General features: G+C 36.9%; 1 protein-coding gene across 1 annotated transcript in view; it reads right to left on the minus strand.

Annotated features, from left to right (window-relative positions):
• The window catches only part of ARMC2 (armadillo repeat containing 2), a 112696-nt gene that overhangs the window by 94240 nt on the left and 3824 nt on the right, over window positions 1-14632 (minus strand). Inside the window, exons 3-5 of the mRNA XM_012753232.3 lie at window positions 12364-12624; window positions 9342-9414; window positions 778-949 (exon numbers count right to left, since the gene is read on the minus strand). Of these exons, the coding sequence (XP_012608686.1) occupies window positions 778-949; window positions 9342-9414; window positions 12364-12581 (463 nt within the window). The 5' untranslated portion in view covers window positions 12582-12624. The remainder of the gene's footprint in view (window positions 1-777; window positions 950-9341; window positions 9415-12363; window positions 12625-14632) is intronic.

Here is a 14632-nt window from a genome sequence, read left to right on the forward strand (position 1 = left end):
TTTTCCAACTTCTCTGACCACATACAGTGGTCAGAAATCAATTTATAATATGACCCTGAACACACCCAGAAGATGGAAGTAAAGTCTCCTGAAGCAATACTTACCCTTATTGTATGTAATATACCCTGATATTTTCCATTATATTCTATTCTACTTCATTTTTTTTTAAATGCTGGGATGAGCCACTAAATTGATTGTCATCCCACTAGTGGGTCCTTTCTTGCAGTTTGGAAAGCCTCTAGTATGCCCTGGATGGTGGGTGATTCCCCGTGTTGGTGGCACTTCTTAGGATGTGAGGTCTTTCCCCGGGTTAGATACCTGGCAGCAGTTCTGTGGCAGTAGAAAAAGTCCCATTCAAGTTTTGCTTCCATATTCACATGCAATCAGAAAGGTATTATCAAAGCCCCATGCTTAGTGTACACTAAAACAATCTTATAAATCTCATTAATTTTCTAATGAAATTAACAACTTTTTGAACTCTAATTTAAAAAACATTTATTTCTGATACATGTGAACCATCCACTAGGAAACATTTATCCTAATATTCTTTTCCTATCAAGTTATGTTTTTCAAAAAACTGTGATATTTAGATATTCATTATAAACACCCAGAAAAATATATGAACAATGTTTCTTAACCAGCTTTTGCCCAATATTAACTAAGTCTTAATGTAAAAATCATCTGGGGTTAGAAAACAATCATATAAAAATAGCTTTAGTGTGCAAATTCAAGAAACATGCCCATCCCCAGAGTTGAAAGGAGGTTACGTGGCCTTACAGTCAGCGGGAGGAAGGGATCTGTCCGGCAGAAGGGTCCCCTGGGAGGCCGCCCTGAATAAGCGAGCCCGGGCACTGCTTATTCTTCGAATCTTTGCAGGGTCCAGTGGTGGTTTAGGAAAGGAAAAGCAGGGATCCTCTTCTGTGGTAGGAGATGCTGGAGCTTTTGGTTTCTGGAAAGAGATTTTTAAAATTATTGGCATGAGTTTTTGGGTCCCAAATAAGACTCACCACCCTGGAGCCGGCCCTGACCTTTCCAGAAAAGCACAAGGGCTCTCTGCTGGGTTTCATCCTAGCCCCTAGTTCCACCTACTGTCTCACTGGCCCATCTTACTTAATGTGAGATATATAAAAAACACTTTTTAATTGTTTTTGTCAATTATATTGCATTAACTCTGCTTTGAGGCTTAGCATATTTGAAAAAAAAATAGTTTATCTGCACTTGCAAACAGATATTATCCATATAAGAGACTACAAATATATATCTTTTTTGAGATGGGGTCTCACTCTGTCATCCAGGCAGGTGTACAGTGGCACAATCATAGTTCACTACAGATTGAACTCCTGGGCTCAAGTGATCCTCCCACCTCAGCCTCCTGAGTAGCTGGGACCAAAGGCATGTGCCACCACTCCCAGGTTTATAAAATTAAATATAATACGTTCAACATACATTGCAAATTTTTGTGTTCAATTCAGCTCTGAAAACACTTATTGGGTACCTACATGTGCCAAGAATTATGTGGAATATAAGTGTTCCCTTTACATATTTTAGACTCTACAAAAGTATTTTTTTAATGATATCAAAATTTTTAAATTAGATTAAAACGTCACAAAACAAAAAAGCAAGAAGTTGCCTTGGACTTATGATATAAAAATGTTTTATTTTTTACATCTCAAGAATTCTATGCCGATACTTCTCCCCACCTTCGTTTCATAGGTGTTGATGTTAATACCCTTAGAAAAGGAACATTACTAGCAAAATTCTAATTCCTTAAAAACTTTTTAAAAACACTGGTACCAAGCTCTGTGCCACCCAAAGCTCCCTATAATCGAACCTCTAGATGATGATGGCCTCCAAGTGGGTTCCAGAACCTTGCAGGGGACTAGGCTTCCTGTTTTAGTGTTCCCTGGTGGTCCTATGCTTCTTGCCTCTAACTTTAGCACAATTATTTTTTTACAAAAGAACAAACTTATGGCAACAAGTGCTTTTAGCTCTCTAACCAAAAATAATCAAGGTAATGTTCCTAAAGTCACTTCTATAATATGCAAAATGAGTGACTCACTATCCAATAAGTTAAATCAACAGATTTTTTAAAAAAATACAGTGTGAAATTCAAGTCATACAATTTGGAAAAATGGGTAAAGTCATCTATTACACACGACACATAATCTCAAGCACTTTTCTTGCATACACGAATAGAACATCTATATTAGAGTTCTCCTTCAAAGAAGTGGCTTATTTCAATAATGATGACATTCTTCAAAATGTGTTTTATTTATTCTTGCTCATTTTCACCCAGAATCAGTTTATAAATCAGACCCCCCAAAATTGGTTTTATAACATTGGAGACACATTTTCCTAAACACAGAGAAAGGGTAAATAAAAAAATATTCAGCATAATATAAAAGAATGACGAAATTACTTTGGGATCAAACAGACCTGGAGTAGAATCCTCTTACCAGTTATGTGAACTTGCACAGGCCATTCACTTCTCTGAACTTACCCACCTATAATATGGAGACAGTAGTCTCCTTATAGGGTCATTGACATAAATAAAATTCCTGTTACAGAAGCTCAAGAAATGCTAGCTCCCTCACTGTGCAAGTCACTCACCCTTTACTTGTTAGATTTGGTTCCAAGTTACTTTTAACGCTCCTCAAAAGTCAAGGCCCTTACCTCTGACACAACCCTGCTAGGATAAACATACTGGGTTCTGAGGTGTCTGTTCTGAAGTAGACGACACATGTCTATATAAATTGTGCTATTTTTGTGTAATAAATAGTCATTTTACTATGACTAGGACCATGTGGTGACCTACATCAACACAATGTGACCATGAAACTAACAGGACCAGAAAAGCTGAGAGTATATACAATATAGGAAAATAAGTGTTTTATATGTAATTATGAATGGTGAAGTACATAGGATAATCTCAGTTTTAAAGGCAGAAGTGAGATTTTCTTAACTCAAAATGTCTATATTCTGCAGGGACTCTTGAAATGGAAATGAAGATGGAGAAATCTGCCAGATAACCACAATGCAGTGGCTCCTGTTGCAGACACCTGAACCACTGCATGTGTTTAGGTGCTAAATAAAAGAACTTATAAATAGGGAAATACGGTTTGGAAAGCTAACTTTTCCCCAAAAGAGAGTAACTGAATCATCTCTGGAGAGCAAGATAAAGCCCCACAACGTCTCCTTGATAAAAAGGCATTATTTTCTTGGTGAAAAATCAGTAATTGTTTATCCAGTGAAAATTTAGTTCCATTTTACTACTGACCTTTAATAAATTATTTCTACCATTTAAATATATATTGCACTGGACTACTTAGAATATAAAGTGATATATGGAAAGCATTTTTAATTCTCCAAGAGAAAACTACTATGTAAGTCAGCAATTTCTTTCATTCCAGATTCCACAAAATGTTCTTCCACTTTGTGGAACAAAATGGCTTTTATGAAGAAAATCAGCAAAAAGTTTTTCTTATAAAATTCAGTTAATTTTAGAAATGAGAGAATATTGCCAGTAAGTTTAAATTTTCACTTAGGAACCTTTCCTGCCCCACCTTTTGTTTTGTGGTGTTAACCAGTGACCTGAGTATGATTAAGGACACTAGGAAAACTGTATTTTAAGACTTGCTCTGGCTGATGAAACTGGCAGAGTCCTTTGAAGGCACAAAGACCATGTTCATAGAATGACCTAGTCGAGGAGGACACAAACCACAGGGCATTGAAGGGATCTGGCTGGCCCTGACTCATCCCAGTGCTGTGGCCCTTGACCAGTTCTGCCCTGGCTCCTCTGGATCACAGGTGGGGTCTCCCCCATCCTACATGAAGACTGGAAAAGTCAGGAACATCCCACCTCAGAAAGCTGCCCACGATTTTGTTTGTAAAGCAGCAGAACACACAGGCAAACACCCACACATGCGAGAAAAGGCATCTTGGAAGTCAGAAAGCAAATATTATAAATTCTCCCAAGCACACAGCCGTTGACATGTGGCCGTCCTGCGTGCACGTCCGTCACTGTGATTTTCTCCACAGGTGCTCTGGGCTCCACTGTCACTCTCAGCATGTGACTCTGCGTCGTAACTTACCCTGCCTTTCAGAAATAGTAAAACAAAAACACTGCCTTGACTCAACTCTGTTTGTCTTAACGTGGATCGCCCCCAACCACAAGGTCTACATGAGTTCCTAAGTCCCTTTTGCACTTGTCAAATGCTTGGAGCTAGGTTCGCATGAAATATAAAAGACAGTTCACATAGTCTATGCTGTGAGAAGAGGAGAGTAGTTGCCCTGGGGAGACAGTGGCTGAGAGGGGCCATGATGGCATTTTCTGACTCTAGAAATGTTCTATTTGGTAATGCTGGTAGTCATCTATTTTTTCTTTTTGAATGCTAGTTCCTGAGTATGTTTCATTTGTGTAAATGTATCAAGCTGTATTCTTATGATCTATGTCTTTGCTGTATGTTATTAATACTAAAAAGTTGAATGCTCTTCCCTATAATGGCTTTTAAAAATATATGTATTTGGGGCTTACATGACTGGGCTTTGTAGATTTAGAAAACAGAGGGACAATTCTGCTTTGATGATGATACTGATGAAAGACTAACTTCCCTATTCATTCACATGGTCACACCTTTTCTCTAACTTTATACAAAGTAAAGGAGCAATTATTTCTGTGTATACACATTTGAACACCAGCTAACTAGAGTAGCAGAATGAAAATAATAATAACTGACTCAACTGCTCCAGGACTCAGTACTCTTGTGGAATGGTAGAGAGCTGCCAAGAAAGAAAAAAGATGTACCTGGCACACCTCTATGGCAGGTAGAGACAAATGTTAATGGAACATTATCATTTCTGTGCAAATTACAGTGCTTTCCCCTCTGCCTGGCATGATTACAGGTGCTAAGAGAAACCGGCGTAAACAATCAAGAACCAGGAGCATCAGCTTTTCCATCATTCTCCAAAGCCCTGGGCATGCCTGTGTGCAGGCAGCCCACTGCCCGCTGAAGGGTGTTGGGAGCATGGGCCAGATAGGGAGGAGAGAGAGAAAGAGAGAAGGTAACTGTACAAAAACAAAGAGTTTAGGCCAGGCACAATAGCTCATGCCTGTAATCCTAGCACTCTGGGAGGCTGAGGTGGGAGGATGGCTTAAGGCTAGGAATTTGAATCCAGCCTGAGCAAGAGCAAAACCCCATCTCTACAAAAAAATAGAAAAATTAGCTGGGCATGGTGGTGTGCACCTCTAGTTTCAGCTACTTCAGAGGCTGAAGCAGGAGGATCACTTAAGCCCAGGAATTTGAGGTTGCAGCAAGCTATGATGATGCCACTGCACTCTACCCTGGGTGACAGAGCAAGACCCTGTCTCAAAAAAAAAAATGCCAAACGAACCAAACAAACAAAAAAGTACAAAGTTTAACTAATCTGTTCAGCGCAGGGGCTGAAATGGCTGCTCTCTGGGTCCCTTTCCCTGGCTGCTAGTTGAAGAATTATTAAAAGGCAAACTCATCTAAGCAAGTGTCCTAGAGCCAAAAAGCACTGAGATTCAATTAGTTAGGTCTTTACAAACTCTTCAGCTACTGTGTGCCTGGACCAGGAGACACTCCCCCTCCACTGTCTCCCTCTCTCTCCTCAGGTGTCTCCTCCCCACTTCCCAATGTTCCCTTATGTCCCCACTTTGTCAATTTAGTGGTTACCACAGTAAAAAAAGGCTCTTTAAAAAGTGAAGAATCAAAGGGGAAAGAAGGTAGAAAGGCAGGTATTATGAGGCCATTTTCAAAAGTTTTTGACTGGGAACCCCAAGTTTTTTTTTGTTTTGTTTTTGTTTTGAGACAGAGTCTCACTCTGTTCCCCAGGCTAGAGTGAGTGCCGTGGCGTCAGCCTGGCTCACAGCAACCTCAATCTCCAGGGCTCAGCAATCCTACTGCCTCAGCCTCCCGAGTAGCTGGGACTACAGGCATGTGCCACCATGCCCGGCTAATTTTTTGTATATATATATTTTAGTTGGTCAATTAATTTATTTCTATTTTTGGTAGAGACGGGGTCTCGCTCAGGCTGGTTTCGAACTCCTGACCTTGAGCAATCCGCCCACCTCGGCCTCCCAAAGTGCTAGGATTATAGGCGTGAGCCCAAGTTTTAATTATTGTTTAGTATGAAATATACTTAAGACCCTTACATCAGCCACTGTAACAAAAAAAAATTCAAACTAAAGTGGTCATTTTACTTAATATGGGGATTTCTTAGACTACTTTTACTCTGAACAGAGTACCCAGCCATTCTACAGGAAAGCAATTTAAGTTCAATGGCCCTAAACAGGCAAATGCCAATACTACATTAGTCTAATATCTAATCCTGCAGTCTAAGAACTGCACTAGTTTGACAGGGACCAGGTTAACTCTAGAAATAAAAACTTTTAGGGAAGAGTAGTCCCAACCTGAATGAGTTCCCCACCAAAACTACAGTAATATTGAAAACAATTTATAGAAGTCAAATCTCAGAATCATAAAACAAAGAGCCACTCTATCATAAGATAGACTTATTGGGCTACCAAACTGGGCCCTCATGCTGTAGCTGGCTCAAAACCCAAGTGGTTTCCCAGGTCGTAGATGCAAGAAACCATGTGTCAACAATTGCTGGCAAATTATTTATGGCATATTGGCTCATGTTTACTATTTGGGGATCTCATTTTTGTCATATGCAATATAAGAACAAGTATTATCTTCCTCACAAGGCATTCTGGTAAGTATTTTAAAAATATAAGATACATCTTCAGTCAGTTGGGGTCATTTAAACATGCACTATACATTAAATGATATTACTGAGTAATGCTAATCTTCTGAGCTGGGATGATAGATAGTATTGTGGTTATGTAGAAACTGTCCTTGTTCATATGAAATGTATACTTAAATTTTTGTGGATGAAGTATCATAATGTCTGCAACTTATTTTCAAATAGTTAATCAAAAACAAACACATACACATGTAGTAATGGAAAATGAGAAGTAGTTTGACTAATATCCTAAACCCATGCAAATCTAAGGAACTGGTATCACCAAGTTCTTCTGGTAGTAGAATTATAAAGGGAGGGGTAGCTAAAATAAGGAGGGCTGCCTGAAATTCTGTGTAACTCCTTCCCTCCCAGCTCCATGCAGTCAGGCTACTGAGCCCAGGAGAAGATAGAAGGCTTATTCTCTAAGCAGGTAAAAGAGGGTCTCTAACTGGGTTCAGTAAGTAAGGGTACCATTATAATAAGCAGCCTTATTGTTGAGTGGCAGAGTGCTTATTATAAACATGGATAGTAACTGAATATTTATATCCTGAATGCTAGGCATTCCTACCTTCTTCCTGCACCTGGCTCCTAGAAACTAGCGACTAACCTTTAACCTCCAGAAAGAGTTGGGAAGATTCTTGTTTACAGGGAATGTGACTAACCCATAAGGAAAGCCCTAAAGATATTGCCGTTGGGATGTCACCAACAACACAGCTCAGCCAGATCCCCCTAACTACAGTATGGGTAGATATAATCTGTGGTTTGACCAACCCCATCCACATGCTCCCACTCTTAACAGCAGCCAAACAAGCAGCATGAGGCATCAAAAGGAGCTGCTAGTATAAAAAATAGAGACAAAAACAAACATAAAAATGCAACGGAGACTACAAAGAGAGAAAAAATCTTAGTTACAAAATAAAACTATCATTAATATACTCGAATAAGATGCTACAACCATAAAACAAGAACAGAACACCATATAAAAGATAATTTACAGGGAAAAAAGAATTTTTGAAAATTAAAAATATGATAGCAGATGTGAAAAGAACTCAATAAAGGGATTAGAATATAAAGTCTCTTCTAAAACAAGATGTGAAACAGAAAAAAGAAAATAAAAAAACTGAAGTTCCAGTCCAGAAGATCCTATACTCTAATAATAAATTCTAGAAAGAGCAAACAGAACAAAAAAGTAGGGAGGACACTGTCAAAGTAATTTAAGGACATTTCCCAGAGCTGAATGGCAGAAGATTCCACATTGCAAGGGCCCTTCAAGTGTGACAGATGTGTAACGGTGTGACGGATGAGACTGGACTCATGCACAGGCCCTTTATCATAGAATTTCAGAACACTGGGAACAAAGAGAAAACTCCTACAAACTTTTAGAGGGCAAAAACCAGGAACCAAGGTCTCAAATAATTTACTTCCTATGCATCTTTTCTCAAGAAGCTACGGGAGGGAAAGCTCCACCCAAATCAGAGTTAATCAAGAAAGAGGATTTGGCATACAGGAAACAGGAAAAAGTCGGCACAAGAGGAAGAAGCTGGCTCCCCAGGATGATGGTGAAGGGTGCCTGAGGAGAGTTGTGCAGGGGTAACCAGGGCAAGTGGTTGGGCGGGACGTGTGGAGAGTTCTCCTCCAAGGAAGTGAAATCGACCGAATACCTCATGCGCCTGAACACAGAAGGAGATTTGGATCACTGGGCATGAGTTTGGGGTTGAGATAGCAACAAATACAAAACTAAAAAAAGTAAGGCAATTTATTAACACCAGGGAAAACAAAAAGTGATACAAGAAAGGAGAAGTAATCATCATTAATTCAAGGATCAGCCATGAACAGGGTTAATCAGAGTCAGAGAAAACAGATCTAACCAAGGTTATGGTATATCTATTTAATGTACTGCAGTCGTAGTGGGGACAGAAAGGGTGAATGTGTCATCATGGGAGAGAAACAGCTAAATCTTCGTCTTTATTAGTGAGAAGTCATTAGATAATTCCTTAAGCTCATAAGTCAGGCAGCAGCAAGACAATATGGTATTTTGGATGGAAATCCCAAAAGAATGATGCATCAAAAGAGTTTAGGGTAAAAGCCACTGGGGAGGGAACAATGAAGAACAAGCAGACAGGAGATGGCTAGGGTTTTGTTGGTTGTTTTGTAACAAATATTTGACTATATATATAAATCTATATTATATATAATTTTTAATATATCTATAAAATATATATAACTTTAATATCAATTATATATATAATTTTTGTACATGTAACTGTTAAGAAAATAATATATAACTCTTAAAGAAAACAAAGCACTGTGAAACACTGTTTACCAAGTTACTACATAGTTTTAAAATTCTTTATTATCAAACTATAGTTGAATTATAGAAGTGTTTCATTAGACATTAACCATTATATTTGAAAAATATAAAGGAATCTGCTTTCATATTAAATTATGAGTACATTTAGGTCAATGTAATATATGCTATTCTTAGCATTTACAAGTGTTGTTTTCCAAGTATTTTTGGCCCATTTCACTTCACAACATAATAAAAAGTACTGGTGGTAATACAAAATACTCACCAGCTGTAGTGGACTGAGACGTGTGCCAGAGACAGGCCTGGAATCGGATGACTCAAAACTGGATGCGTGGAGGCTGGCATAAGAGATGGTGCAGAGTATTAACTTGTGAAAATTTATTTATTTCTAGTATATGTTAGTTAACTGTAGCTGAAAAATAAGTTTAAAAAAAGCATCCAGTGTTTTCTCCTTGAGGAAAAAAATTTTTTTAATGTCATAGTACTTAAAACATTTTATTAAACAAGACTTTTGATTACTTTTAGGAAGACTGAAAAATATTGAATAATGAAAAGAAGTATATAGTCATTTTTTAAAAGCTTTGTTCATGTGATGTTATAAAGTTGGTATAACAACCACTATTAACCATTTCAACTTCCTCAACTCCAAGTTTAGAACGAGTTTTAGGAATTTTGAACATGAATAAAACTTAAAAAACAACTATTAATTGAAGGCCAATTAATATAATCCATCACACCAACAGGCTAACAAAGAAAAATCACCTAGTCATATCCATAGATGCAGAAAAAGCATTTGACAAAATCCAACACCCATTCATGATAAAAAAATTTATCAGAACAAGGAATAAAGGAAACTTCCTCAATTTGATAAAGAACATCTACAAAAAAGCCTACAGCTAACATCATACTTTATCATGAGAAACTCAAGAGTTTTCCCATTAAGATCAGGAACAAGGCAAGGATGTTACCGCTTACCATTGCTTTTCAACATCATACTGGATGTCCCAGCTAATGCAAAAAGACAAGAAAAAGAAATAAAAGGCATACAGATTGGGAAGGAAGAAATAAAACTGTCTTTGTTCATAGATGACATGATCATCTATGGAGAAAATCCTGAAGAATTGACAAAAAGCACCTAAAATTAATAAGTGATTATAGCAGGGTTTAAGGATACAAGGTTAATACAAGAAAAAGAAAAAAAGTCTGTCATTCTCCTATATACCAGCAATGAACAAGCAGAAACTAAAACGAAAACACAATACCATTTATATTAGCACCTCAAAAATCAAATAAAAGTGTACATCTAACAAAATTTGTACAAGCGTATATGAGGAAAACTAAAAAACTTGGTGAAAGAAATCAAAGAACAAAATTTATGGAGAGATGTTCCCTTTTCACGGATAGGAAGACTCAATATTGTCAATATGTCAGTTCTTCCCAACTTCATCTATAGATTCAAAACAATTCCAATAAAAATTCCAGCAAGTTATTTCATGGATATCAACAAACTGATTCTAAAGTTTCCATGGGAAGGCAAAAGACCCAGAACAGCCAACATAGTACTGAAGGAGAAGAACAAATTTGAAAGACCGACATTACCTGACTTCAAGACGTCCTTCAAGACATACTGTAAAGCTACAGTAATCAACAGAGTGTGGTATTAGTGAAAGAACAAATAGATCTATTTGATCTACAGAACAGAATAGAGGGCCCAGAAATAGACCCATATAACTACAGTCAACTGATCTTTGACAAAGGAGCAAAGGCAACACAAAAGAGAAAAGGTAGCCTTTTCAACAAATGGTGCTGGAAGAACTAGACATGCACACACAAAAAAAGAATCTAGACCCAGACCTTATACCCTTCACAAAATTAACTCAAAATAGATCACAAACCTAAATGTGAAACATAAAACTATATAACATAGGAGAAAGTCTACATGACCTTGAGTATCAAAATGACTTTTTATATTATGAGCAAAGGCATGATTCATAAAAGAACTGATGGGCTTGATTTCATTAAAATTAACAATTTCTACTCTGTAAGACTCTTTCAAGAGAAGAAGAAAAGCCACATACTGGGAGAAAATATTTGCAAAAGACATATAAGATAAAGGATCCAAAATATACAAAGAATGCTTAAAATTCAACAATAAGAACACAACCCAGTTAAAAAATGGGCCACAACCTTAACAGACACCCGCCAAAGAAGACATACAGATGGCAAATAAGCATGTGAAAAGATGGTCCACATCCTATGTCATCTGGGAAATGGCAATTAAAGCAATGACATACTACTACACATCTATTACAATGGCCAAAATCTAGAACACTGACAATACCAAATGCTGGCAAGAATTTGGAGGAACAGAAACTCTTGTTCATTTCTGTTGAGAATGCAACATAATACAGCTGCTTTGGAATACAGTTTCTTACATAACTAAACATACTCTTACCATATGATCCAGAATTCGTGCTTCTTGGTATTTACTCAAAGGAGTTGAAAACTTATGTCCACACAAAAAACTTACACATTTTTTTAACTATAAAGTTTCTAGGAATTATGCATGGTTGTTTAAAACACCTTTATTTGTAACTGCCAAAATTTGGAAGCAACTGAGATGTCCTTTAATAGGCGAATGGATACATAAATCATGCTATATCCAGATAAGGGAGTATTATTCAGTGCTAAAAACAAATGAGCTATTCAAACAAGGAAAAAACATGGAGGAAACTTAAATGCATATTACTAAGTGGAAGACTCCCATCTGAAAAGGCTACATACTGTATCACTCTAACCAAATGACATTCTGGAGAAGGCAAAAGTATGGAGATAGTAAAAAGATCAGTGGCTGCCAGGGATTGGGGGGAGGAAGGGATAAATAAGCAGAGCAAAGGACTTTTAAGGCACTGAAACTACCCTGTATGATACTATAATAGTGGACACATGTCATTATAAATTTGTCCAAACACACAGAATGTACAACTCCAAGAGTGAACCCTAACATAAACTATATAGCCTTTGGGTGCCAATGATGCGTCAATGTAGGTGCATGAATTGTAACAAATGCTGGGGGATGTTGATAATGGGGGAGGCTATGCATGTGTGGGAGCAGGGGATATATAAGAAATTTCTGTACTTTCTACTCAATTTTGCTGTGAACCTAAAACTGCTCTAAAAAATAAAGTTTATTAAAAAAAAATCCCAACTATCCATAACTAGAATTAAGGCAAAATGTAACTGGTGCTTAAATATCTGAGTATACATAAAAGTGAAATGTCATATACCTGAAGGAGGAAGGAGGTCTATTTTCTGGTGTTCTTGAAGATGCAGGTCCAAATAATTTTCTTTGGTCTTCTTGTGGTGTAAATGGTCTTTGGGTTCCAACTGTTCTTAATGCATTTCGTGCTTCACTTATGATTTCTGCACTGGTCTTCTGCTTGGACACTGAAGGTCGATAAAACGGATCCAGTTTTTCTAAATTTTTATCATTTGGAGACAGCATCTTTCCTTTTAAAGTAAAATGTTCTTCAGATAGACACCACACCCTGCAAATATATGATTTAAAAAAAATCAACTATTTTTATCCAGTACTTTAGAAAGGAATGCTTAAACCCATCCACATATTATATTAAACCATCCCTCTATATTAAGCTTGAAAAAAATCAGAAACAATTTTTAATTAAAAATCCACCAAACAAAAGGTCAGTATGGAAAAACAGCTTCTCAAAAACATAGGCTGCGCAATTGTGGCTATACACAACTGAGGGAGCGATGCTAAACCTGGAGAGAAAAAAGATTAAGCACGAAAGACAGACAGCCTAGGAAGACAGAATCATCTCTTGGTCCTCAATTTATAAAAACACTGGGGGTTCTGTTAAAATTTTAACTAAAGTTTCCTTTTTTCCCCACTGCCCCCCAATTTTAGACAGATGGGGCCTGTTTGTAAAAGCAAACTACACTTGTTTTTACAACAAAGAGAATAGTTCAGCCCCACACTTGTCCATTATATATTTGAATGAATTTATTCAAATCACCTTCAATTTGAGATTGTGTCCTAGACCAAATACCAAATATGAATATCAAATGATCCTTTCCCAACCTACCTTCCTTAGTTAAAGAGTTAAGGTCATATATAAGGGTCATGAGAATGCAAATCCTTCTCAAATGTTGGTGTATTCCATGGAGACAAATTTAAACTTTAAAACGGTCAAGATTTTAAAAAATTCTAATTAGTAATGGCATTAGGTGCTCATATATTTTTAAAAATCTCTAACTCCATAAAAATGTCATATCTCTAGAGAGACAGAGGTCTATAAATTATTAACATATTTGGGCTTCCCAAGTTTAGAATAAGTTCTACAAAACAGAAAAGTTTTTTGTGACCTATGTCCAAGGAAACTAAAAAGATTCCATTTCCATAAGTAGAATCAATAGGTGATTCCTGTTTCTAACACAAAGAAATGACAAATGCCTGAGGTGATGGATACCCCAATTACCATGATTTGATTAATTCACATTGTATGCCTGTATTAAAACATTACAGGTACCCTATAAATATATACAACTATTATGTACCCATAATAATTAAAAATTAAAATTTTTAAAAACAGGTGATTCCTCATACAAAGAAGATTTACCATATTATGATTCCATACATTAAGTTGTTACATAACAACAGACAAGAATGTTTGTTTAATTTTACCCAGGCCCGGCTCCAAGAGTTTCTGAGGAAAAGAGTAAGATAAAAACTACAAACAATATGTCATTCTTTTCATATGAAAAGGCAAGGTTAAAAAAGTAAAAAGTTACTCAATAAGCAATATTATTTTAGGAATTTTTGATACAGGATTTCGAATTTAAAGCATGGCCTTTAGAATTATTTACATTAATACAACTACCAAAAACTATGGCAAGCCTAGTACATTTTACTTCTAATATTGCTGATATGATTGGCTCTTTATTTTAAAATATTCAATGCTAATTATTAAAAAATAAAGTGTTTTATATATTTATGTATATTATTTTTTAATGCATAATATAAATTCAGTCCTACAACATCTAACTTAAATGGCCATGACAGGTTTGTTGGTTTTTTTTTTTTTTTTTTGAGACAGTTCTGCTTTATCTCCCCAGCTAGAGTGCAGTGGCATAATCCTAGCTCGCTGCAACTTCAAACTCCTGGGCTCAAGTGGTCCTCCTGCCACAGCCTCCCAAGTAGCTGGTACTACAGGTATGAGCCACAATGCCTGGCTAATTTTTTTATACATATATTTTTTAGTTGCCCAGCTCGTTTCTTTCTTTCTTTCTTTTTTTTTTTTTTTTTTTTTTAGTAGAGATGGCGTCCCGCTCTTGCTCAGGCTGGTCTTGAACTCCTCAGCTGAAGCAATCCCCCTGCCTTGGCCTCCCAGAGTGCTAGGATCATAGGTGTGAGCCACCAAGTGGCCTGTTGGTTTGCTTTTAAAAGACCAGTTGCTGTAAGATATAATGCCACTTAGAAGAAGTTTCTGTACAATAAACAAGTTTCTTCCAGAGCCTAAGTCAGGTTTGCCACAC

The sequence above is a fragment of the Microcebus murinus genome, chromosome 5 (assembly GCF_040939455.1).
Source record: "Microcebus murinus isolate Inina chromosome 5, M.murinus_Inina_mat1.0, whole genome shotgun sequence".
In the NCBI taxonomy this organism is placed as follows: Eukaryota; Metazoa; Chordata; class Mammalia; order Primates; family Cheirogaleidae; genus Microcebus; species Microcebus murinus.